The 27,444-nt window shown below is 39.8% G+C and overlaps 1 protein-coding gene across 5 annotated transcripts in view; it reads right to left on the bottom strand.

Moving 5' to 3' along the window:
• Window positions 1-27,444, bottom strand: part of Bend7 (BEN domain containing 7) — a 79,512-nt gene that overhangs the window by 26,331 nt on the left and 25,737 nt on the right. For all 5 annotated transcript variants that reach the window (XM_069990385.1, XM_069990382.1, XM_069990380.1 and 2 more), the window contains 3 exons: window positions 25,023-25,145; window positions 20,390-20,661; window positions 8,518-8,743 (listed from right to left, as the gene is read on the bottom strand). In XM_069990385.1, the coding sequence (XP_069846486.1) occupies window positions 8,518-8,743; window positions 20,390-20,661; window positions 25,023-25,145 (621 nt within the window). The remainder of the gene's footprint in view (window positions 1-8,517; window positions 8,744-20,389; window positions 20,662-25,022; window positions 25,146-27,444) is intronic.

Here is a 27,444-nt window from a genome sequence, read left to right on the forward strand (position 1 = left end):
CATTCAAGGTCTATTTCAACTGTCACCTAGTCCGTAAGACCTTTCTCCAGTGAGATGGACATGCTCTGTGCTACCTCTCCATTACAGAATGGGTATCTGACATCTACTTTATTCTGTCTCCAAGGACAATTCTATGTCATGGGTTACTGTTGACACATCTGTAGCTACATCAGGTTGCATGTTTCGTAATGTTAGGTCAGGGGTTTATTTACTCATCTTTATGTGACTAATTCTTGGCTCATAGTGGTGAGAAATAACAGAAATTACAGGCCTAGTATGGTTTCCAGGCTTAGGCGGTACTACTGGGCACTGCAAATATTTTGGTGTCCTCAGACTTATTTGGCATGTGCAAAGCAGCAAAGACCATATTGTCTACATCAATTTAATGCAGAAGTTGTCTGAGCAAGTGCTTCAGATATGCAATCAGAGAGACTTGGCTGAGAGACTGCCAAGAAGTGAGGAGGGATATTTTCTTCAAGGCCCCTAAGGAAACGAATGGTATTCCTCTAGTGAATCTTAACTTGGTCTGAAGCCTGGAAAGGCCTTTGCCTTTCCCCCACACTCTGAGGAAGTTGTTAGTCAAGTCAAATGAGGTACCGCAGGCATAGCTGACACTATTGATCTTTGTGGTCCAAAGCAGAAAATCCCCACAATGCAAAGAATAAGGGCTACAGAGACAATGCTCTCATTCGTTCTAGGAGACAGACAGAACAGCCTTCCGGAAACTGGTGCACTCTTACAGAATAGCTGGACTCACCAGTGGGCTATTGTGTATGGTCGACAAAATATCATGACTGTCAGAAACAGGAGCTGGGAGGTACTGTCTCTCTAGGAAGACTGAAAACAATCTATATGAGAATCACCCATGTCTGCTTATTCAAAATTCAGTTGTCTGGGACTATACCTGTACCTACTGAGCCAATATGTAAGAAGACCCAGAAATCTAAAATTTGAAACAACCCTTTAGGTAATTCTGATATACACTAAAATATGAGAACTATCTTGAAAGGACTTGAAATATACACAGGTATGTATGTACCTACCTACCTACCTACCTACCTATCTACCTATCAGGATCTGGGCACTGTCCCTGAGCTCTTTTGCTCAATACTAGTGCACTACCACTTTGAGCCACAGTGCCACTTCTGGTTTTCCAGTGGTTAATTAGAGATAAAAGTCTAATGGACTTTCCTGCCTGGGCTGGCCTTGAACTGCAATTCTCAGATCTCAGCCTCCTATATAGCTTGGATTATAGGCATGAGCCATTAGCACCTGGCTCAAAATGATTTTCTTTTTTTTTTGTTGGTCATGGGGCCTGATCTCTGGGCCTGGGTGCTGTCTCTCAGCTCTTCAGCTCAAGGCTAATCCTCTACCACTTGGGCCATAGCACCACTTCTGGCCTTTTCTGCATACGTGGTGCTGAGAAATTGAACCCAGGGCCTCATGCATGCAAGGCAAGCACTCTACCACTGAGCCACTTTCCCAGCCCTTCAAAATGATTCTTAAGAGCTGGGAATATAACACAGTGGCAAAGTGTTTATCTGATATATACAAGGCTCTCAGTTAGATCCCGAGCACCAAAACAGAACAAAAATTAAAACAACCAACCAACCCACAAGCAAGCATCTATCAAGAGGATTCTTGAAGCTAAGCATGAATCAGCTGGTTCCAATTGCCAAGTATCTAGACAAGAATTTAAATTGCATACAACTTAGGAAGACAGTTCTATGCAGGATTTACTTCCAAGCTGGTTTCTTGCAATTCTGTGTGTGAGAAAAAAAATCTAGGAGGATTTCCTTCCCTAGAGAACCTTCCTAGTGGACTCTTTAAAAACAAATCACTAAATTTAAAGATGGAACTGTAAAGGTGTGGCATCTTTTTCATTTTTAAATAGTCCTTTGAGAAATAAAGGGTGCTAAAAATGTTTTTGGAAGCTGGACATTGGTGGCTCCTGCCTGTACCTAGCTACCTAGGAGGTTGAGTTCTGAGGATGATGGTTTGAAGGCAGCCTAGTCAGGAAACTGTGAGATTCTTATCTCAAATTAATCACAGAAAAAGCCAGAAGTGGAGCTGTGTGTCCAGTGGTAGAGCTGTAGCCTTAGAGCAAAAAGAAGCTCAAGGGCAGCACATAGGCCCAGAGTTCAAGCCCCAGGATATGCAAAAAAAATGTTTCCTAGCCTTGGTATCCTTTTCTGCTAAAGGAGATAAAATCATCAACACTGTTCATGATATCAAGTTGAAGCTGGTATTTCAGAGAGTTCTAAGCACACAGAGAAGTTACTATCAAGAAATAATATTCCAGTACTACCAAAAAAAAAAGACAGATAAAAGAAAAAGGAAGCTGGATGCTGGTGGCTCACATCTTTAATCCTAGCAACTCAGGAGGTTGAAATCTGAGGATCAAGGTTTGAAGCTAGACCAGGCAGGAAAGTCTATTAGACTCCTTTTATTCTTGCAGTGGTAAAAGAAAATATATTACAAAGAGAGTTATATTCAAATTTATACTCAAAACCAATATGCACCTTCCTTGATAAAAGCTCAAGAAAATGAAGGATGATACAGAATAACAAGGGGAAAAAGAGGTAACAAATAGGGAATGCTACAAAATAGGAGGTTTTGCTGGGCATTTCTATGGAGCTCATGAGAGAGTGACAACCATGTGGTTAAGCATTCAACTTGGAACTGTTGGGAGTACTGAGCCTGGGTATGCTCCCTCCCAGAGATGTTCTGAGATCTCATAGTTCTCCGGGCAGACATTGGTGTTGGCCTCTCAGGACAGTGGCAATTCGTGATGCGTGGAATAAATACACATAACCTTCAACTTGTTCTTTCCCTTCACATGTGTAAGTGACTTTCTTTGAATGCAAGAGGATTCATAGGATTCTAGTCCAGACTGATGGTTTTAACACTCTGTTAACAATCACTATGAAGTTGAGTGAAAATCAGAATTGGGCTTCTAAAAGTTTCTTTATTGGGGCACTATGCTTTTGAAGAGATTTGGGAGAGTCAGTGAGTCTGTCACATGTAGGTAACTGAATTCAAAGTGCATGGTCCAGCAAATCAAGATAGTGGACCAATTACATACAGCCTCAGCAGGGACAGCACCATGTGAGTGGAGCATGCTGGGTACTAAACTCCATGCTGGTTCTGGCTACAAAATTAATTCTGAATCTAATCCAAGCTAGGAAGTTTTACAAAGCACTAAACCTAAGTCTCCACTTAATAAGACCATAAGCTGCCTCTTCCCAGAGCTAAACTCAAAATATTCAGGTGAGCTTTTCTAATTAAAAATGCTTTTATCAGCAATACCTTGGGTCATAGTTATTAGTGAATGTTTAATGAATTACCATTAAGTGTTACTCATTACAAAACTGATGAGATTATGCGGAAAATATGACCTCTACACAGAGGAGTCTGCTTTACTTTCAAGATACTGTCATGGGAAATATTATCACTACAAAGAGTTTTGTTAAGAGTCTCCCAACTATCTTTTTTCCCCAGTGCATTTCTGTTCTTATTTACAAGTGTCTCACAGACTTTCATTTATCTTTTTCTCTATGTTATTTTCATCTATTTAGTCATCTATTTTGAAACAACACCAAACCCCAACTGTTATTTGTTTTGTGAGATCTTATAAAATTAACTAGTTTTCTCTTCTAAGGTTATAGAACTTTTCAAATTAACCTACACTTAGTTGGTTATATCCTGAGTGCTAGAATGAGTATGATTACTTATGCTTACAGAATCTTTTTGGATGTTGAAGATACTGCCACCCAAACAGCCCTGACACTACTGTGTAAAAAGAAACGAATTGATTATTTTTCCAGATTACTCAGAATCAAAAGACTTGGGTTAAGCAAATAAATTTCTCTGTTTATCTCTACTGACAGCACAAAAAAGTGGATATAGTTATTCTATAAGACCATCAATTAATCATTACTTCCAAAAGATCACTTTGTATAATGTTTATCTGGAGAAAATGTGGCAAAGAAAAAAAAGTAGTACAGAATTAAAAGAGTTGTGTTCAAATTTACACTCAAAAAGAATTGTGCTTAAATTTGTACTTAATGCTTTATTTCTGCATTTTTTTTGGGGGGGGGTCTGGTCGTGGGGCCTGAACTCTGGGCCTGGGCGCTGTCCCTCAGCTCTTCAGCTCAAGGCTAGCACTCTACCACTTGAGCCACAGCACCACTTCCGGCTTTTTTCTTCTTATGTGGTGCTGAGGAATCGAACCCAGGGCCTCATGCATGCAAGGCAAGCACTCTACCACTGAGCCACCTTCCCAGCCCCTATTTCTGCATTTTTAAACCATCACTGGCAATTTATAAGTGGTTAGAAATTTACATTTTGTTTTGAGGTCAATCATTAGTTATGAGGAGAATGAGAACAAATGTTTAGCACAAGACTATTATGTCAATGAATTAAGGCCCAATTCTAGATGAAAAACACAAAGCTATGCTATAGAATCCCATGTTTTTTTTTTTTTTGTTTGTTTGTTTTTGGTCAGTCATGGGGCTTAAACTCTTGGACTGGGCACATCCCTCAGCTCTTCAGCTCAAGGCTAGCGCTCTACCACTTGAGCCACAGCACCACTTCCAGTTTTCTGGTGGTTAATTGGAGATAAGGGTCTCACAGACTTTCCTGCCCAGGCTGGCTTTGAACCACGATCCTCAGATTTCAGCATCCTGAGCATCCAGGATTACAGGTGTGAGCCATCGACATCCAGCTAAATCTCTACTTTTTAATCTCGTTGTGGAGTACACAGAGGGAGGGAAAGTGTTCCCTCTACCCCATGGGAGTTCAAAGACCAAGTATGACATAAAGCTTACTTATCTTACTATAACTCCTCTGTACATCCCATTTACAAAAAAAAAAAGAGAGAGAGAAATCAGAATAGAACAACAAAGAAATAAAGCTGACAGCAGGCAGATTAACAGGACAACAGGCATATGTATAGGAAGAAAACTAACACTCCCAAATCCAGTGAGATTGAGAAATTTACACAGCATACCTTCTTCATAGATGAGAAGGAAAGGAAATGATTCTGGAGAGAGGTAAATACGCCCAAAGAACACATGCTAGTCTGTGACAAAGGCTGTGTGAGTGTGGTGCAGACCTCCAGTGCTTCCTGTCATCTGAGCTGATGCCCACTGGTTCATGATATTCCCAGACTCACCGCTAACCTCATCTTGGAGGTTTTGTCTTAAGGTAGATATAAGGAGTTCAGAGAAAGCTCCTCTTAGCATTTGCTGCTCCCCAAAGGCTTCAGTTTGAAGTTACTAGTAAACTAACGTGGCATATATTGGGATGGCTTCTCCTCAACTCTTCAAGTGCAATGCATAATAAAAATATTTAAGATAAAGCTTGCTTTTGAGGCTCTTATACTGGCATAGGTCAAATAGGTAAAATAAACTGGTATTCAATATATCTTTTTCTAATGAAAATGATGGGTACTGGTGGTTCACACCTGTAATTCTAGCTACTCAGGAGGCTGAGATGTGAGGGTCCTGCTTCAAAGTCAGCCTGGGAAGGGGAAGGAAAATCTGTAAGACTCTTATCTCCAGTTAACCACCAGAAAACCAGAAGTGGAGCTGTGGCTCAAAGTGGTAGAGAGTCAGGCTTAAGCAGAAAACAGACAGCACCCAGGTCCTGAGTTCAAGCCCTATGACTGATGGGGGAAAAAAGACAAACCTGATCCACATTCATACTTTGAATATAAAAGGTAGAAAAAGACAAGTTAATTTCTTAGGCAATATTTGTTGTTGTTGTTGTCGTTGGTTGTGGGGCTTGAACTCTGGGCTTGGACGCTGTTCCTGTGCTCTTCAGCTCAAGGAGAGCACTCTACTGCTTGAGCCATAGCACCACTTCCAGTTTTCTAGTGGTTTATTGGAGATAAGAGTCTCACGGACCTTCCTGCCCAGGCTGGCTTTGAACGGCGATCCCCAGATCTGAGCCTCCTGAGTAGCTAGGATTATAGGCGTGAGCCACCGGTGCCCGGCGGACAAGTTAATTTCTGAAGTGAGAAATTACAGAGGCCTTTCAGCTTTCCATACTGGATTATACAAGTAGGTGTCGTTTTTGTAATCAGGGAAAGAAACCAACATCAAAATATACGTTTACAATTAAATACTTCAAGAGAATAAATGAATATAAAATCTTTGTTGGTTTAGGGTATTGATGATTTGTGGGTATATTTCTTAAGGTTATTGTGTTGTTTTTAACTGAATTTTAATAATAGGCTTAATTCAGCAATCAAAGAAATTTTGAGTTCTTTGTTTTGAATAACCTGCTTTATTATATACTAGGAGTAGGGGTCTCATTGTCATTTTTATTTCTAGCTAAAGAGCAGTGCTATGAAAAAATTAAGATGTATTCTCTACTTTGTTTGCAATATATTTTTTCAAATTCCTATCTGATGCCCAATCTCCGTAGGGAATAGTAGAATAAATCTCTTCTCAGTTTACTTACCATAGTTCCCTCCCTCCCTCCCTTTTCTCTTTCTCCTTTCTTCTTCTCCCTTCCCTCCCCCTCCCTCCCCCCTTCCTACCTTCCTTCCTTCTCTCCCTCCCTTTCTTCCAAGAACTGAGATTTTCTCTCTCCCTTCCTAGTACTGAGATTTGCACTTAGGGCATTGTGCTTGCTCAGCTTGCATGCTCCATTGGTGCTCTACCACTTGAGTCACACCTTCAGCCTCACTTTTTGCTTGTTGTTTTGGAAACAGTCTTGCAGACTTTTCTGCCGTGGCTGAAAAGTCAACTGTGAACCTCTGGATCTCAGCTTCCTGAGTAGCTAGGACTGTAGACACAAGCCACTCAGCTACAATGCTCTATTTCTTCATCATATTGTTAAGGTAGCTCTTCTATATCATTAAAATACAATATGGTCATTTATAGCTCCTTAATTTCCAGATGCTTTTATGACATTAATATATTGTTCTAAAAAAATCAAACCAATTTCTATATTTTAGAAAAGCAGCAGCAGACTTGACCTGCTTGTTTTAAGAAGGCCCAGCTTGTTCAGATGGAAACAGACCTTTCTTTACTCCAGCACGGCCTAGTTACATCATGGACCATTTTTCAGATTCTGAAATCTTGTTTTTAGTTTCACTTCAGGCTGAATCACTCTTTTCATAACTGTGCGATAAAGACTGCAATCTCTGTCGCTTTTCTTATTTAATACAATTCAACTGTCACTTTAAGTGAAAAAATTCTGATTGGAAACAGAAATTCCCCCTTAATGAAAGCTTATGTCCTTCAGGCCATGAACAAGGGGTGTCTGCTACTTGCTATCTCCATTTAAAAATAAAATTATTTTGTAAAGTTAATTGTGAGGTTCGAAGTATCCTTTAAGCACTATTAAATTCCTTTACTCATTCTTTAAGACAAATGGGGGGGGGGGTTCTTTCTGAGCTATTCCGTTGCCCTACAACGGAGAATTAAGCCAGCCAAAAACAGCCTTGATTTTAATTATGGCCTGATTCCACATTTCATTTCCATGGTAGTTCAGATTTAAGACTTCAAGAACATTCCCTAACATTTAAGCACTTCTGTTTCCTAAAGTTACATTCATCAGGCTCCTAAAGGGTAGTATACAGTAAAGAATGAGGTCTAGAATATGGAACTGGAGAGAAATAGAGATCCACACACTCATACACCTGCCATACAATGGAGGACATACAATAGAAGTAAAAAGAAGGGGGATAAAACAAAGTCAAGGGGGCCAGAGTGGTTCCCTCCATGTAGCCAGTATGGTGGCATGACACAATCAAGAGTGATAGAATTAGCCGGAAATGTATGTGGACGCAGAGTGTGGCTTTACTTAGTGTGGGTCACTTAGATTTAAAATGATTTTAAACTGGGTAATGGTGGTCCATACGCCTGTAATCCTAGTTACTGAGGAGGCTGAGACATGAGAATCATGGTTTGAAGCCAGCCTGGGCAAGAAAGTCCATGGAACTCTTACCTCCAATTAACAAGCAAAAAGCCAGAACTGGAAATACTGCTCAAGTGGTGAAGGACCAGGCCTGAGTGGAAAAAACTAAAAGACAGTTCCCATACCTCAAGTTCAAGCCCTAGTACTAGCATAAAAATGAATGAATGAATAAATAAAATGACTTTAAATACAATGACCTGTTAGTACAGCTTCTGAAGTTCGGAAAAAAAGTTTAAAAATAGCATTTTTCTTACTTATATCTAAAAGTTTAAGTTTAAATCCTATTTTGATGAGATTCGGAGAAATTACTGGGAAGAAAAATACTTTCATTTAAGTAGAGATTCTTCCTTTTGATTGTGCAGCAGATCAAATTGTCTCAGAAATTATTATTTTTAACAACTTAAAATACAAAATTCTAATGCTATTTGGGATATTCAGTTGGAGAACTCACTTAAGAGCCATGTGAATGAGTAAGTGTTCAAAGGCAAATTAAATTAGTTTGTATTATTATTTTAGCTGCATCTTACTGCAATGGAGGCAAAAACTCTAACAAAGACTTCATAAAAGAAAATGATGCAGACCAACCTTTTATTGCACCCACAATATTTTGGTCTAGTCCTTTCCGGTTGTCATTGAGTCCTCTTTTCCTCTTCCCATTGGGTAAGGAGTTAGCCAAAGTCTTGTCATCAAAAAATGCACACACCAGTTTTCTAAACAGAAGGCTTCCTGAGCGAGTGTAGTTTGATAATATAGAGTCCAGCTGAGATTTGGGCATAAACACATCAAAGCCTTCAGCAAGTTGCACTTCTGGCTACCAAAAGAACAGAAATAGTTCATTAAAAGCAAGCTTTGAGGCATTTGACTTTGGTCATAAGTGTATCCAAAGTATTACTGGCTATTGAAATGTCCACACCATGTGTACAGATACAGTCTCAGTGTTTTGGTACCAGGATTTGCAATCTATACAAACAGTGACCAATTATAATTCACAAAACAAGATGGTCTCATTCCAACGTTAAGTCATATCCAACACACTGAAAAAGTGGTCCTGTTCTTATGGCTAAGAAGGCTGGATAATCACATGTCATATATACACCTAGGAGGACCTGACCCTACTGTGTGGAAATCCCTCATGCAGGAATGAAGGCCCAAAGACATGAGACCCAAAATTACAGCTCATGTCTATAATTCTAGCAAGTCAGGAGGCTGAGATCTAAGAATTGCAGTTCAAAGCCAGTGCAGGCGAGAAAGTCCATGAGATTCTTATCTCCAATTAACCACCAGAAAACTGGAAGTGGCGCTGTGGCTCAAAGTGGTAGAACACTAGCCTTGAGCAGAAAAGCTCAGGGACAGTGCTTAGGCACTGAGTTCAAGTCCCACAACCACCAAAACTTTAAACAAACAAACTCAGATGCACTCAGCATATTACCATTTATAGATCACATTTTCATTCCACAAGGGCCTGGCTCTCTCTACGATGTTAATAGCTGTTCACTGTGGAGCTATTTCTCCCCCCATGCCATTGGAAAGCACATAAATAAATGATACAAAAATAAATATAATAAGCAAGTTTTACAGGCATTTTCAACTCACTCCCTACTCCCTACTTGTGGGAAGAAGAGCTAAAGCTACAATCTAGAAAAGCCTAGAAAACTAGTTCCCTAGGCACACAGTTTCCCTGTCGGGGATCTCCTGTTATAAAAAGTTGTACCAGATGCCTTTCAACTTGGACTCTGTTGCAGTTACAAACCCAGAAACATTTTACAACGCCAGCAGCACACCACCTGTATTTACAACTTGCCTATTCATATTGTGACCCATGTGCGTGCTTTTCTAAGTCCTTCCTGCCCATGGAGGCAGCTACTCATTCCCCATTACTACTAGTCATTTGACATAGGCACCTAGTTATCGTTATTACACTGCATTAAGGTACTCAATAAATGCTTACTGAATAGATCAAATTTCATTAATCATATGACCTGAACTACTTAACTATTTGCTGTTGGTTTTTACACAAACACAGTAGCTTTACAATGAAGAAATGAAATTGGTAATATTTATGAGAAAAAAAGCCCAGAATGCCTCACTCAGAAATAAGCTTCACACATTATCTAAGCTCATTCTACAATCCCATCTTGGTCACTTTTGTGACTATTTGATACTATTAAATCACACTAAATGTGTGAAGATCTGGAGTTTGTTTCCCTCCTGTGTTCTTCTGCTTTCAAAGTGCCAGCACACCAAGCCAAAGTGGAGAGCTCTCTGTGACGGTCTGTTTGGGTGACTGAGGAAAGCTGGCTGGGTCTTCTCCATCCAAAATGGAATTTGGGACTCAGATTATCCAGAAAGTCATCTCATTCCTAGGCTTCACTTTGCCATTCAATGTTTGGATTATAAATACTTGGTAAATATCACTGTGAAAACAGTGCTGTCAGATTCTCCCCAACTTTTGTGTCTTGCTGCTTTCTGGCTAAAAGGTCTGTAGTGGAGTTTGACAGGAGCCGGAGGCTGAATACCTAAGTCATAGCGCAAGGCTGGTACATACCAGGCACTAGAGGAAATGCCTGTCAAATGACTCGATGTGGTCGTATAAGGACAGAAAGAGTCATAGCATGAGAATCGAGGGACGTTCTACTCAGAAATGCAATTTTATCTTATTCATCTTCTGGTTTTTGTTAAGTGCTCTTATATTATTTGGAAGCCAGTAGAAAAGTGTATCTCACAGCTATTTGCAGGGCTACGGTGGTACAGAGTTGGGAAATTGCAAGAGGAAGGAGAAAGGCCTTAGCCCAGCCTCACAACACTTGCTTTGATCCTGACACCACTCACCAAGTCTTAAACTGGCCACCTGTCTCCGGAGACACCCAGTGCTTTCCCTGTGGTCCTCCCAGGAAGACTTGGACTATGCTTTGAGCGTTACTAACCTAAATGAGCCGTCCAGCAGAGCTAGCCACTCCCTCATTCACATATTCAGGGGATTTTCTACAAAACATGTCCACGGAGCTTTCCCCACTGCAGTTATTGAGTGGAAAGTTTGTTTTCTCATTAAGATGATTACTCTTTGGTATTTGGTATGTTAAGCACCCAGTTGGTGTCTAATAAACATGTGTTAGAATCAACAGAACACAACCTAGGAATTCACTCAAAATAACTGGTGCAGATTTTGAGCTCTTCTGTTCCTGGTATAAAGGCAGTGGCTATGTGTCTCCCATGAGGTGGATGAGTCTACCACTGTGCTTGAACAGTCATGGGGTGACCCCAAGAGGGGAACATTGGGTCAACATCTACTTACTAAGAGCGCTCAATGGGGAACAATTTCAAGGCTGGCTCTGTACTGAAACTAGACATAAACATCTACATAAATTACAAGTCAAGGATGACCACAGGAGAGGTACAAAGCAAGTTCTCTTGTTGTTAGCTTTAGGCTAGACTGGCTCCTGCAGAGGAGAGGGGACTCCAGCAACTCAGAAGAGGATTGGACAGCAGTTTGTTGTGGTAGTGGTGCATGTGCCAGTACTGGGGCTTGAACTAAGGGGCCAGGGCATTACCCTTTGGCTTTTTTGCTCCGAGGCTACTACCCGAGTCACAGCTCCACTTCCAACTTAACTGGAGATAAAGAGTCTCACAGACTTTCCTGCCTAAGCTGGTTTTGAACTGTGATCCTCAAGATCTCAGCCACTTGAGTAGCGAAGTACAGGCATGTGTCATCAGCGCTGGTTTGGACAGCATTTCAGCAGAGCCTTGGAGGTAAGATTTATGAGACAGCAGTACAGATGCTGTTTGAGACATGTGATGTGACCCCTAAAACTGAACACTTGGGAGATGTCTGTTGTGCTGCCTTCCTTCAGCATGCAGCCCTGTGATTCCCAAGATGCCGCCCTGGGCTAAAGCTCTTGCTGCTTTCTCTTTTCTATTCCTGGAGCAATACTGCTGTTTTCACCTGCTCTTACCATGTCAGGGAATGGGAATTTAACCACTTGCAAGCACCTTACAGAGGAATAAAGAATCTGAATAGCCTGTGTCAATGGCCAGTGGTAGCTGCAAAGACAGTGGCACTCTGGCACTCCCTACATTCTTCTCCCACCTCCCAAGGGGGTTTCTTAGCAGGCAGTGCCTGAGCACTAAGGCATGATTACCAGGTGCCACAAAGCATCATCAGTCCCTTAAAAAAGAAAGGGAGTAAAGAAAACATGTCCATCTTGTTTTCACCATGAAACTTATAGCTTCTTCTGTTTTATATACAGTTCATTACTACTTTAGAGTCACCTACAGCTATTTAAAAGAAGACTGAAACTTTCTCTACTTGTATGACTACATTTTTTTTTACCTTTTTATTGTTCATTGTTTGGGTAAGACTTCTTTGTTTACTAATGATAGTTATGAAAAAAAATTGCTCCAACCATGTGTATCATTCAAAAAGCTAGACTTCTCTTGACAGGCCCCACTATTTGATATTTAAACCAATGTTGTAGCTAGCTACAGCATTAATTTATGGAATATGATTACAACCAATAGGATGTAACCTTTAAATGACACATGTTACAGAACTGACACGCGCAGAGTCTGAGATCCCACTCTGGGGCTGGATCTGCAGGCATGTCCTGCAGACTATAGGTACACCAACGTATCTACAAGTGCGGAACTCTCCTCCTTCAATCTTATTACCTTCTATCACAGTGAAGTTCTATAGGACAAACTATACAGTACTGATGGCTCTTGAGAATATCTCTAGATTCAGGCCTGCTGCAGTAACTGTTTTGTTTCTTTTGTTTTGTTTCTCACTCTTGCTCTCCTTTTACTTAGAAGGGCTTGGGATTAATGTCTAGTTTGGATGAAGCACCCAGAAAATCCCAAATCCCTCTGAGCAGATCATATTACAAACTAAAGAAAAACCAAAGTAAGATACTTTCAGGATTATAGAACTGAAGCATGAAGATGGTGGAGTCCGGAAGTGTAGATGGCCAGGGCAATCTCAGATGGGCTCAACACCAAAACCTGAAAGACAACTAGGGCCAGGGTGGGGGTGGGAGGCAGAGGGGAGGAGGGAGGGGTTGAAGGGTTGAGGTGGGTTCTGCTGAATATGGATAACTGATTACACCCTGAAAATCTTAAAACAGGATTGGTAACAATGCTTAAAGGATGTGACTTTAGTCCTATTATGATCCCTCATGCATACTTACTATAAAAGTTGTAGTTTATTAGGTGCATTTCTAAGAAAATGAGCTTTACCTTATGAAAAAGAATTTTTTTTAATGTGCAGAAACACATAGTTGGTTTTGCTCATAAGTCTCCTCCTGTCTGAAAACAACTAACATTGTTTCCTATAAATCAGGTGTGTTCTAGGCAGACTTATTTTTACCATTTATTAAACCCTATGCAAAGAACTTGGCTAATGGACATATGAGGCCAAGACCAATAGGCTGGCCTGTGATGGTGGCCCCAGCTGTTAATGTTAAGCAGCCTTGGACAGATGTGGCCTGCAGAAGCTGAGAATCCCAGAGTTGGAGCAGAAGCCTGCTGGATATGCTCCATCAAGATCAATACAGTAAGGGGAATTCTTCTATTTTAAGTGAAAAGTGCCCATCCAAGTTCTATGAAAAATTAAGTATATTAATTTATATGCTAGCATGCATTTAATGTTGGATAGGATAAAAAAATTATAAGAAATCATTAAAGATGCAATTCTTTACAGATGATTTTGATAAAGTTTCAGTAGAATAATGTAATTTTAGAAAAGACAATACAATGTGGTCCCTTGAAAGCTGTTTCATGCCTCTGCATAATGAGAGAGTGTAGTCTCCTAGAGACGTGTTTGGCTTTTTTTCTTCTGAAGCATTAAATTAATGACTCTGAAGGCTCAGGCTTGATTTATGTTAAAGATAGTTGAGCCAAATGGACAGCATGTAAGATTTTAACACTGCAGTCTAGCTTCTTCTTTCTTAACTCCACTGAAACAGTCTGTCCTTGATATCCAGCTGATGAGGTCCTGTTTCCCTGGTTCCCAGAAATACTTTCTGGCTTTCTGGACAAGAGATGATGCCATGATACTGCAATTATTGTTTGTGAATTTCCCTCCATATCTGCTCCTTGAGGGGCAAAGACTAGTTCATTTATTTCAGTATGCCCTATAAAATATTGACATAATTAACATCTATGAAGGCCCTTGGCTAACACCATATATGGACTTTAAAAATTTAACCACCATCCTATGAAGTGGCTAACATTATGATCCCCGATTTGCAGATGGAAAAACCAAGGTTCAGAGAGATTATACAACTTATGTAAAGTCACCCAAGGAATATGTGATGGAGCAAGGATTTGAACACAAGCGGTCTATGCTAGAATCTCATATCTCACATGTACATTCCCTTGGTTTCAATGAACTAATGTATACATAGAAACTCACTTGTTTGATTGACCTTAGTAGATCCACATAGATCATTTCAGCTACTGGAACAAGAAGATGTTAACAAAACAGATTTCTGAATTCAGAGCAATTTCTGTTGTAAATACTAACACCATTTAAGAAGAAATATAACTATTCATAGCTAATTTGGAAATCTGTGTAATCCAGAAGTATGGAGAATACACACAGTAACTATAACAAGTAGAAACTTTTTTTTTTTTTGGCAGTCCTGGGGCTTGAACTTAGGGCCTGGGCGCTGTCTCTGAGCTCCTTTTGCTCAAGGCTAGTACTCTACCACTCAGCCATGGCACTACCTCTGGCTTTTCTGTTTATGTGGTACTGAGGAATTGAACCCAGGGCTTCATGCATGCAAGGCAAGCACTCTACCACTAGGCCACACTCCCAGCCCCCGAAAAATACTTTTAAAAGCTGGACCAAGTGTTTCACCAAGCCAAAAACAACCAGAAAAAAAATACCAAAGAGTAATAATGAACTAAATTGAGTCTTATCACTATGAAATGAAAAACACAAGTCAGTATATGAAGAACTGGCAACCTGAAACTGTAAGAAATGAAACATTAAAGGGCTGATAGAGTGGTTCAAATGGTAGAGGCACAGCCTAGCTAGGGGGAAGCCCCAAGTTTAAATCCCAGTTCTGTCCCTGCCTCCAAAAAACAGAATAGTGAAAAACTGTCTTGTCTTAGTACTAGTAGAGCACTTGGTTGTGAAATGCATGGAAAAAGAGGTAAATACTGTATTTAAGTCTAAAGTTTGTTTGGGGGGGCGGGTTTCTACCTTAGCTTCTGTGTAATTTAGGGTTGAATTTCTCCTAAGTGTTAATTCAAAGAGGGTCATATAATCATGCCCTCAAAGAGAAACATTGCTGGCTACCTCCTTCCCGGAGCATTGTTTGTTTATAGGCATCTGTTCATACATACAGGGAAGTTTTCTTAACAATGTGTATGTTTGTTCCTATAACTTAGATTGTATCTCCAATGCTAAAAAGAACCATCACTTATTACTGACTGCTTAAAATGTGTCAGGTACTATTCTAATTGAATTATACAGGGTTGCATTTATGTCTTCCAACAGACCAACTCCATGAGGAAAGCCTTATTATTGCCTCATTTTACAGGAGGAAAGCTGAACAGGGTTGAATTTCTCCTAAGTGTTAATTCAAAGAGGGTCATATAATCATGCCCTCAAAGAGAAACATTGCTGGCTACCTCCTTCCCGGAGCATTGTTTGTTTATAGGCATCTGTTCATACATACAGGGAAGTTTTCTTAACAATGTGTATGTTTGTTCCTATAACTTAGATTGTATCTCCAATGCTAAAAAGAACCATCACTTATTACTGACTGCTTAAAATGTGTCAGGTACTATTCTAATTGAATTATACAGGGTTGCATTTATGTCTTCCAACAGACCAACTCCATGAGGAAAGCCTTATTATTGCCTCAGGATCACAGAGCTTTGGGCCTAATCAGTAGCCTGACCATACAGCCTGCTTTCTTAGCACTCCCTTCTCCCCAAGAAACTTTCAGGTAGACAGAATTAATAGCCACAGGCTATCCTCTCAGTTCCCTTTCATCTAGTCATTGCCCTGTAAGCAGTTACTCAGTGTCTGTCCTGTGCTAGGATGGACGCCCAAGTCTTTCCCACAGTGAACCACCCCCACCTCTTCTGGCCATGTGAACTTGTGGCCTTCCTGTAAGAGGCGCAGGAAGAGAGCTCAGAGTAAGGATTAAATGGATCACTTCTTATGACAGAACAATATACTTAGAATATTATGACGTATTTAAAAGTTTATTTTATTATGTATTCTCCACTCTTAAGCTGGGGTAGAAGAATAGGAAATCACTTAAGTTATTACACATAAATATAAAGCATTCTATATGAGATTAGAACCTTGAAGACAGTGGGTGGGGACAGAAAGGAGGAGTTAGAAAAGAACAAGTAACTGGTAAAGGATTGGGTTCCTAACCAAAGGCAATTCTAGACACAGTTCTTTGTAAAGTTATTTTACAGAGTGTCTTTAATACAAATGCAGATTATTTTTTCATTTGCATATTAAGCAAATTAATATGTATTGAGAACCCTTCTAGGTGCCAGGCATTGCAACAGGATTCTCCAATATGCTATATATCATCTAAAGCTCCCAGTACTTGAGGTGCTGACATTCCTGTAGCTTCTTTCCAGAGCTTACTTGTTGTTCTGCATTTGAGTAGGAACAATCCTTAGGAGTCTGAAGATGGGATATACACATTTGTGTCTGTCACAGTGTAGCAAGGTGAACAATACACTGTAAATTTCTTTTAAAAGTTTGAAGTAAATTTTTTATACTTAAAAAACTGCAATAAAACAGCCTGGCACTGGTGACTCACACCTATAATCCTAACTATTCAGGAAGCCAAGATCCAGAGGATTGAGGTTAGAAGCCAGCCTGGGCAGAAAAGTCCTTCATACTCCATCTCAATACAAACAAACAAACAAACCCAAATATCCAAGCTAGGGATATGGCTCAGTTACAAAGTGACAGCTGAACAAGCATAAGGTAATGAGTTCAAATGCTGGTAATGGCGATTTTTAAAGAAAAGGCAATAAAGCATAGGTTCAACACCTGCATGTCCTAGCTCTGAACACTAACTTAACCTACGAAGGGACATTTTGAGGATACTAAACTCCCTTTTCCTTCCCATCCAGAGCAAAAAGCCAGTTCTACTCTTGCTCTTCTTATCACAGTTAAATACCAGCTTGTAGTCAACCTAGTTGTGCAGGACAGAAATCGGGGCTTTGCTTCCCACTCAGTCCTCTGAAGAGCCCTTGTTCTCTGCTCTCTACCTGCTCTCAGGCGGCCCTCCAGCCTCTTGCGTGGCTGAGTCGGCCATCGTTCTGCTGTTCCCCTTGACTGGTGCATCCTCTCCCCAACTACCTATCATGCATTGTGACCACACTCAAGTCACAGGCAAGATCATCCCTATGTGGAACCTTGCAATGGCTTCCCAGCACCCACAGGCTGACAGCCTTGGCCTGCCATACGTGCCAAGGCTTTTACTCTCAGGCCTCATCCTACTCTTCCCAAGGCTAGTGGGCCACTCACCCAATCTTATGGCTTTGGACACGATCCTTCCAACTCTATGGACTTCTTGGAGCCCATCTCCAAATACACAATTCCCATCTGCTCATATTTTGTCCAACCTGTTTTATAGAGTAACTGCTGCAAAATTATAGGACTTATTTCCTCTAGACTTCTCCTCAAGTTTTGAAAGACTCATGGTTAAGAAATGACAAAGAACTAGAAAGGTACTTGAGGAGACTTAGCATGTTCTCTTCATGCAAACTCAGTTTCTGTTGAAGAGATAATCATGTATCGGCTAAATAATGCAATGATAATGTCCATATAGGGTGGGTGTTTTGCTTTTCTTTTGAAATAAGTTATTCTTCAAAGACAATCAGCACCCATGATTTCATGGACAATGCTGAATGTGCTTAATCTCATTTCCTAGTTCTTGTTAACAAAGTCATTTGTGAATAAGAGAAGTTATTTTTATTTAACATATAAATAAACTTATAATACTGACATTGGTAAAGACAATAAAAATTCTATTTAATTCCACTTCACAAATGTACATATGGCCTTTATCTGACCTTTTTACAATTTATCTCTAAAGTACATTTGGAGCTTAAGAATAAAATGAACAAAGTTCAGTTACTGGCATTTGACCAACCAATGTAGAAAATAAGTTACAAAACTCAAATAATTACTGCTAATACAGCAATGCCTAGCAGAAAAGAATGCAAATAAAATCTGCAGAAAATGGTAAAGTGTGATGAAAACTGATTAAGATTAAATGTACTTTGTATAATAATTTTTCTGTTTCTAAATACATGTTCTCTCCAGGACTGGAATCCAACTTTAACTGCAGAAACAATATGGTACAATCAAATGAATAGACTAGTCCAGAATAGAACTTATTATCTTAATGATTTTAAAATTTATATATATTCTTTTTGGCAACACTGGGGATTGAACTTGGCCTTTTTGCTTGCCAGGCCAGGTACTCTAACACTTGAGCCATGCCTCCAGCCTCTTTTTGCCATGGTTACTTTTTGTTTGTTTGTTTTTTCAAATTTTTTATTGTGATTAAGTGGTTACATAATTTCCCAAATTTCACAGTATTGTGGGATAGTGATACTCAGTTAAAGTCACAAACACATTCTAACTTTCCTGGAGCAAATTGTCTATCAAGGTCTATAACATTTATGAGTTCTATGAGCTTTGTGATACAGTTATTTCTTCCACATTGGGTGGTCTGTACATTTGTTTTGCATAGCGTCAGCTGTTCCCTCTTTCCCACTTGTTCCCTCCCTCTCATCGCTGCCATGGAGTTGTTTAGTTCATTTTGGTCAATGCCATGGTCACTTTTAAGGTACAGTCTCCATTTATGCCTGGTCTGGCCTGGTCTGCAGTCCTCCTACTTATGCTTCCTTGTATCTCTGGAGATGACAGGTGTATGCCACTATGCCTAGCCATTTTGTTTCCCCTGTAGCTGGGAAGACTGGAGCATACCAAACTATCTAGCCACTGGCTGAGATGAAGTCTCACAAACTTTTATGTCCTAGGCTAACCTTGAACTGTGATCCTTTATCTCCATCTCCCAAGTAGCTAGTATTATAAGCTAAAGTCACTGCATTGGCTTTAACTTAATTTTTTTTTCTTTTTTAGAACTTCCTAACAGTTTGGAGCATGTGCTTACAGATCTACCAAAAAATAAAAAAAAAATGCACTCGAAACACCAAGGATTGGATAAAAGTTCAAATGACTGTCCAGTCTAAAAAAGTCATAAGATGGTTTGCTTTTTGTCAGTCGTGGGGCTTGAACTCTGGGCCTGGGCACTGTCAGCTCTTCAGCTTTCAGTGAGCACTCTACCACTTGAGCCACAGTACCACTTCCGGTTTTCTGGTAGCTTACTGAAGATAAGAGTCTCACGGATTTTTCCTGCCTTGGTTGGCTTTGAACCTGGATCCTCAGATCTCAACCTCCTGAGTAGCTAGGATTACAGGCGTGAGCCACCAGCGCCTGGCAAGATGGTTATTTTTATTGCCTCCCTTTATTAAAAAAAGACCTAATGAGAATATTTGCTAGTACACTGTCTTCCTACAAATCACAGGGAATACTTAAAATATATTCAGTGATTTGTTGCTTATTTCAAGTTTAAAAGGTAGGGCCCAACTCCAACCCTATATTGTCCTGTGGGAGTTCTCAGCAGGATTCACATCCCAAGTGATTTGATAATAATAGAGAACTCACTTTTATTTATTTTAAGAACTCCAACAAGTTGGGGGCTCACGATGATGTAAATGTACTCAAGATAAAGATACTGCAAACAGAGTATGCAACTGCAAATATAGCACCTCATGAGAGAAATTCACTTATGGTCCTATGAATATAAAACAGCAAGTCAGATAAATATCTCAGATGGAATCTAACATCCCAGACTGCAACAACATTCTAGCTATGATATTAAAATAGCAAACCTTTGCAGAGCATTAACCTATCATTACATGGAGTCAACGGCACGGCACTGCCACCTAATTAGCAGTGTAGCTTGCATCTATAAAACAGAATTAGCACTACTGCTCCCTCTTTTTTATTATTATTATTAGTTTATGTTTCCAGAAAGGTATGACCTTATCTGTATGCTTCTGCTCACTTTTGCCCATCCACAAAGGATTTAATTATATTCTTTTAGTTTTCTATATTGAGGAAATTGAAAACCACCACTCTGAAATTAAACATGTTAAAGAAATTAGTGAGCAAATTATTTACGCCATCACCCATCTACTTCCAGAGATAACGGATGGAAATATATTTGAATAAATAAGGCATGAAGTTTTCCAAAATGAAAGTTCCTGGCAAGGCAAGGATTGCTAGTCTTTCCTTTTTCCCACATCAAGTCTCTTAAGTTGTCAGGGGCGGAAATAATAGGGTAAAATTCCTGGAAGTTCTACTGGTTAGAGTCAGCAGCCAGAAAAAACATCAACTTACATCTGAGGAAGGCGATTCGAGAACAATGCCAAATCCCAGAACGTGGCTCTCTTCAGCGGAGGTGTGCTGGGGGGCTGGGAGTCCTGGCTGAGGCTCTGAGGCCCCTGCTGCTGGCTTCGTCTCAATTTCTAACACACTGGCCTTCTGTTTCTCAGTAACAGCTTCCATGCTCTTTGGGGGCAATTTTCTCTTTTTAGTTCTCTTGCGTGAGACTGCAGTTCGCTGGGAGCATATAAGGGAAATTGGGGGTTGTTGTCTGTTTTGAGTTCCAACTGTGGACAATAAACACAAATATGGTACAGGCACTTGTGTCTGAGGAAAACATACCCCGGTCCATTTCTGTGATTTGTGAACTGATACGGTAGTGAAGTTTTGTCAAGAATTAAGCACCCGACCATTATGGAAGGCAGTTTGAAGATTCCTCAAAAATAAACTAAACACAGAACTCCCCTAAGAACCCAGCCATACCATGCTTGCCCATATGGTAAGTTGGGATATGGTAAAGCCACTTGCACAAGCCATGTTCATTGCTGTACTATTTACCACAGCCAAGTTATGGAAACAGCCCAGATGTCCTTCAAGAGACAAATGGATCAAGAATTGTGACAACAGATACACAACTGAATTTTACTCCTCCCTCAAGAAGAATGATATCATAGTACTTTCAGGGAAATGGATGGACCTGGGATAATCTATGGTAAGTCAAATCATGCCCAGAGAGACAAAAGACACAACTTTTCTCTCATATGTGGATGCCAGATCCAATTTACTAAATATATATGTAAATATACATATGCACATATATTCAGACGTATAAACTAAGGTATGGTATATTCAGGGGAGAATTCCAATGGTGTAACTCCTTTCAACAGTTAACTTGCAGTCTAACAAAATGAAGACTGGGAAGCTGGTACATGAGGTATGTGTTGGGGGCAGGGGGGCTTTAAGGTCAAGGAGAGAGGCTGAACTTTAGACAACTGAAGAAGGAAGGGTGAGCAAAGGCAGTCATAATATTCAATGTACATATGTGAAAATGGCACTAGGAAAATGGAGGGGATGGGTTGGGAGAGATGAGGGAGAATGACCAAAAGAGTGACACTGATCAAGATGCACTGTATTATTCATAACTGAAATGGAAACTTCTTTGTACAACTACTTAAAAGATAATAAAATTAAAATAATACATAGTAAAAATGTTTTTTTTTAAAAGAATGAAGTACCCCAGAGTAAATCTCACTCAGGACCCCAAGCTTATCAAATGCAGCTCAGTGAACTTTAAAGCTCTAACAGCCAAGAAACCCCCATAGTAAAAGCCCAGCCAACCATCACAATGTCCTGCTCCAATGTCCCCTCCAACAGAGGGCGGGGATTAAGAGCCAGGAGGAAATGTTTGAAGATGGCAACCTCAAGCGCATGGCATTATTGAATGCACGAGAACTCCAGAACTTAAACTCAGGTAGTCATCCATGCTTTCTGGAATTCCTATGTCAGGAATATGCCCACTGTCATTTGGAGGTGAAGTGATCAGTTGCTAACAATCTAGAGCTGCCAAAATTGATAAAGATGGAATGATGGTGATATTTGGGTGAGATGATCAACAGAAATAGCTTGGAAAGTTTCCTTCTAATACAGGGAAGTGGCGGAGGGTGGGGGGAGAAGCCTGTGAGTTATGGAATCTGATCCAGCAACTCCTTCTTCAACTATTATCAAATCAACAACTCCTTCTTCAACTATTATCAAATCCGCTGTCTCCAGGGCACAAGCTCATCCAGTATTAGACCAGGCCACTTGTATAAGACTTCAGTTTTCTAGCTGAAAAGTAGGAACAATACAGTTCTCTAAGTTGAAAAACTGGTAAAATCTAGAAGCAGTTTGAATTCTAAAGATGCAAGAACAGTATCAGGACTAAGTACTCACAACTAACATACCCTTAAAGAATTGAAGATGGTGGGATTAGATTTTAACCAATGCACTTTAAGAAGTAATGTTGGCTAAGCATTTGGAGCTATTCTAATACAGTGTAGAAGGAAATACTCCATGAATTTGTATTAGATGCTCATACATGGATACAGATCCCTACAAATGACCACAGGATAGATCTATACCTCCTTGAATGTCTATTTTTTTAAAAAACAGAAAAGTACCTATAAACATAAGCCAAGTGTTACAGTAATGACCTTTAAATGCATGAACACAGGTTAACTTCTATTTTCTATCAGTATGAGAATAAACACTGTTTATACTTTGATCCTGACAGTTTCATTTCTAGACTGGAAGCTAATTTACAAGTAAAGTTGTTTAATCACTCAGGCAGTAGTAATTAGTCTCTTTGCTTACTCTGGGTTTTGAAGAACATGTCAATGTTTTAGCCCACCCCAGACTAAGTGGAGTGTCCAGGTATGGGAGTGTCAGGACTGTTCTAAAGTTCTCCACAGTGGTTCTCTGCTCAGACAGTTGAGGACATCTCTGAGTTGGATTCTAGTTCAGACAAAGTCTATGTCCAGTTCCCAGAGTCCAATGGACCTCATAAGCAATCATCAAGACCACCTACCTGCAGCCCTGTAAATCTCACTCCTTCAAATGATAAATAAAAATGGTTTGGGTTTAAAGCACACATGGACTATTTGAGTTTTGCTTCTTTTGCTAATCTAGACTGAGCCTGTATCGTACATCCAGATCTTACTGTTTGATCTTATTCCTTTGTCTTTCCTTAAAGGTGAAACCCCAAAATATAATTTAAATCTGAGTCTTAAAGGCAATAAACCTTAAATAAATCTGCCTGCATAACACAAGTTTTTTAAGTTTGAGAAAATTAATGTATTCAGTTTATCCTTTATACTATCCACAGCTCTGGAATCATTTACATCTTTAATCTGCAAAAGGTTCACAAGAGAAAACATGGTGACAAAGTGGCATTTACTTAATAGATTCTAAAAAGGCTTCAGTCAAGGATTTACATGGCTGCAATTTGTAGTTTGCCATTTCAGTAGTAAGGAGCTTAGGTAACAAAATAAATCATTACAGTGTCATATGCGTATTTTCTTAAGTGCTAACAAATTCTCCCATGAAGGGAAGAATCCATACAGAATCAAGTACCCTTTCTTCCTGAGGTACTTCTCTAGGAGATGGTAACCTTTGTCAGGTGAATAGGAACACAAATTATTGTGGTGAAACAAGGTGAGTCAGATGATGCTTATTGACCTGAGCAAAATGCTTATTTTTGTCTTGGGATACGATCCAATTTAGTATTTATTTTAAAAGATGCATAATTCCACAAAGCCTTTAACTCACTTGAATATGATTCTGGATTACTGATATGCCAAAGAATTAAGTTTTCTTTTTTAAATTAAATTTTTTTACCATCTTCAAGTAGTTATACAGAGGGGTTTCATTTCACCACGCCAATTTATGAGCGCAAGGCATCTTCAGCAAAGTCAACTCCTGTCATAATGAAGCCTTCTTTATCAAAATCACATCACTAAATACTAAGACTTTACTAGAGCTTCCTAAGCGGCACCCAGAACAATTTCTGGGGGTAGGAAGGCCAGTCGCGAGGGACCATTTTTCTATTTTTCTGCTTTATCGTAACCATTATTAAGCATCAGTTTTCCTTTACTTAGAGGGAAGTTTTAACAAAATTATCTATTGGCTCCTGTACCCATGACCCAAGAAAATCCTGTTTTCCTCTAATTATGGAGACTAGAAAACAAGTAACTAGATGAACACTGATTTTCAGACTTCTGAAAGTCAAAAGCTACATGGTTTTAAAAACAACATTAATGATACTCATCACCTGACTCCTCTGTACAACATATCAATAGTAACAATGATTTAAAACAACCCAAATGAGAGAGCTCATGCTTATATCGTATTACAAAATGAATTTACATTTGCTATCTCATTCTGACTTGAAAAACAGCCCTGTGAATTAGATACAAATAATTTACAAACAAGAACTTGAAGGCTCAGAAGTTACCCTGCAGCCGGCACTGGTGGCTCACACCTGTAATCCTAGCTACTCTCCTCAGATGGCCGAGATCTGAGGATCATGATTTTCGAAGCCAGCCCAGGGAGACAAATCCTTGAGACTCTTACCTCCAATTAATGAGCAAAAAACTAGAAGTGGAGCCATGATAAAAAGTGGTAGAGCACGAGCCTTGAGCAAAAAATCCAAGAGACAGTGAGTTCAAGCCTCAGTATCAGCATGGGAGGGGGGGGTGTTGATGCTGGGGTGGGAATGAAGTCATCCTGTTAGGAGAAACTGGGTGGCCAATCCCCCCTTCACTTCACCCCAGTGCTGAGCCTCAGGCTCGGCACTGCATCTGCTCTCATTCCTGAATGTCTTCAACTGTGATGCTGGCATTCCGAAAAGGCTCTTCCAAGTCAGATATTCTAAAATTTAACTGACATTGGTGAAGTACCAAAGAGATCATGCAATGGAGTATACTGAGAATGTGTACCTGTGAGTAGGCATTGGGATAATGAGGAATGTATGATTTAAAAAAAAGAAAAGGTGGGGGGAATTGTAGAAAAATCAGAGAAAATGGGTACTTGAAAAGGCACAGTAAGACAGCAAGGTGGGAAAAACCAAAGCACAACGTACACCCCAACTGAAGATGTCAGATCTTTGTACCTGCTTGGATTTGCATTAATTTCCTCATGGTCTTGAGTTCTTGAAGAATGGCTTGTAACGTTGACTGGCAGTTACAAGTACAGCAGTTTGATTCAACTGACGAGTTCACCACTGGAAGTTCTCCTAAGCATGAGAGAGAAAATAATGACATGCTCCCAACACACACACACAAATAATAAAAGGGGGAAAAAAGATGGTTTGTTGACAGGATTTTGAAACATATACAATTACTATGAAGCTGTGCCTAATGAAAACATACCTGATAATTTTCACAACCTAAATTTTGGGGTCTGACTTCATCTAATTACCCAGGCTTCTGCAGCACTAAGGTGTGTGCGCGCGCGCACACACACACACACACACACACACACACACACACACACACACACACACACACACACACACACACACACACACACACACACACACACACACACACACACACACACACACACACACACACACACACACACACACACACACACAGACAGCCTGGCCACAGCAGGCTACCTATTTTAAGACAAGCCCATCTGCATAACAATACCCATATTAGTTTGCACAAAAATAATTTTTTTTAAAAGCACTCAAAACAGCCTTACAAAACAATTGGTAGCTGTGTATGTATGTTATCAGAATCTATATTGAGAGTTGAGTCTAAGTATTAAAAAGAATTTTAATATTAGCATGTTATTTAAAAAATGAAGAGCTGTGAACATCTGGAAATGTCTAGAGTCCTGTATGTTGCTGGAAAAAAGCCGGGAACAGCTAAGAGAGGACTTCACTGGGTAGATCAGAATGCGTTGATGGGTTGCTTTCTCCTCCTCCATCTTCTATCCATTGCTGCTTCTTTCTTTCCCTCACAATCGTCTCCTTCCTACCTGTTTAAATTTAACATATTTCCCTTAATAAAACTATCCTATTCTGTATCAAGTAAGCTCTTGGAATAAAACAGCACATTTGGAAAAGCACTCTGACAGCCCAGTCCTCTCTAGCAGTGATGTTGGCTGCCATAAAATGAGTGGTTTAAGGGACAGCTCCTACTTAAGTTTTCTGATAGGTGGGTGAGGTATGTTTTAAGATTTTGTTCAAACTATATATTTTATTATATACATGGGATATAATTTAAATCCTATAATACTCATTATTTATGATTACCTGAGAGAAGTTCACCACAGCAAAATGATACAATTGTTAAATGGTTTTTTTTTGTTTTTGTGTTGGTCCTGGGGTTTGACATCAGGGCCTCAATGCTATCTGAGTTGTTTTTTGCTCAAGGCTAGCACTCAACCACCTGAGACACAGCTCTACTTCCTGATTTTTGGTGGTTAATTGGAGAAAAGAGTCTCATGGACTTTCCTGCTTGGGCTGGTTTCAAACAGTGATCCTCAGATCTCAGCCTCCTGAGTAGCTAGGATTTCAACCATGAGTGAAGAGTGCTGGCCAAGGTAACTTTTTAAGTTACACAATTGTTTACTTTGAAAATGTTAGTAAACAAAGATGTTACCACTTTACAACTGCAGATTATTACAAGGAGATAGTCACAGTTATATCCTTGAGCGATGAGGGTCCGGATGCCTTCACTGACTCCCTCTGCAGTTGAAAAGCCATGTTTAACTTTTGACTCCTTGCAGTGGCAACAGAAAAAGGGTGAAAAAATTATTTCTACACTATTTCTCCCTTAATTTGCAGTATGATTTAATACTATTTTTGATCTGTTTTTATTTTTCTCAACTGTAAATGGTATAGATTACAATCTGTAAGTGCATGGTTGGTTTTGCTAAATTTTAATTTTTGGTGGTTACAGGGGCTTGAACTCCACCTCACATTTGCTATGCTGGTGCTCTACTCCTGAATCATGTCTTCGGCCCTCCCTGAGCTGTGATCCACCTACTTGAGGCATCATCACTGGGATCACAGATATGGCCACCTAATTTCTCTTTATAGAGATGGGAGTCTTCTGGAATTGTTTTACTTGACTGACCTGGAACTGTGATCCTCCCTAAAGTAGCTACAATTATATAGGTGTGAGCCCCAAGATCAAATTGATTAAAAAAATTTTTTTTGCCAGTCCTGGGATTTGAACTCAGGGCCTGGGTGCTGTCCCTGAGATTCTTTAGCTCAAGGCTAGCACTCCACCACTTGAGCCACAAAGCCATTTCCATTCTCCCCCCACCCCCTGAGTAGTTTACTGAAGAAAAGAGTCTCACAGACTTTTCTGCACAGGCTGCCTTTGAATCATTACCCTCAGATCTCAGCCTCCTACGTAGTTAGTAGGTGGCATGAGCCACCAGTGCCCGGCTCAATTTGAATTTTTAATAAAACATATTTTATGGTGAATGATAGGCTATTACATACATATATTTTGTACATTCACGACATACCTAACTTTAAAACTTTTTTCACGATTTCTAGGCTGTATGAG

The sequence above is a fragment of the Dipodomys merriami genome, unplaced genomic scaffold (assembly GCF_024711535.1).
Source record: "Dipodomys merriami isolate MVZ:Mamm:240054 unplaced genomic scaffold, mDipMer1.0.p SCAF_4, whole genome shotgun sequence".
Classification (NCBI taxonomy): Eukaryota; Metazoa; Chordata; class Mammalia; order Rodentia; family Heteromyidae; genus Dipodomys; species Dipodomys merriami.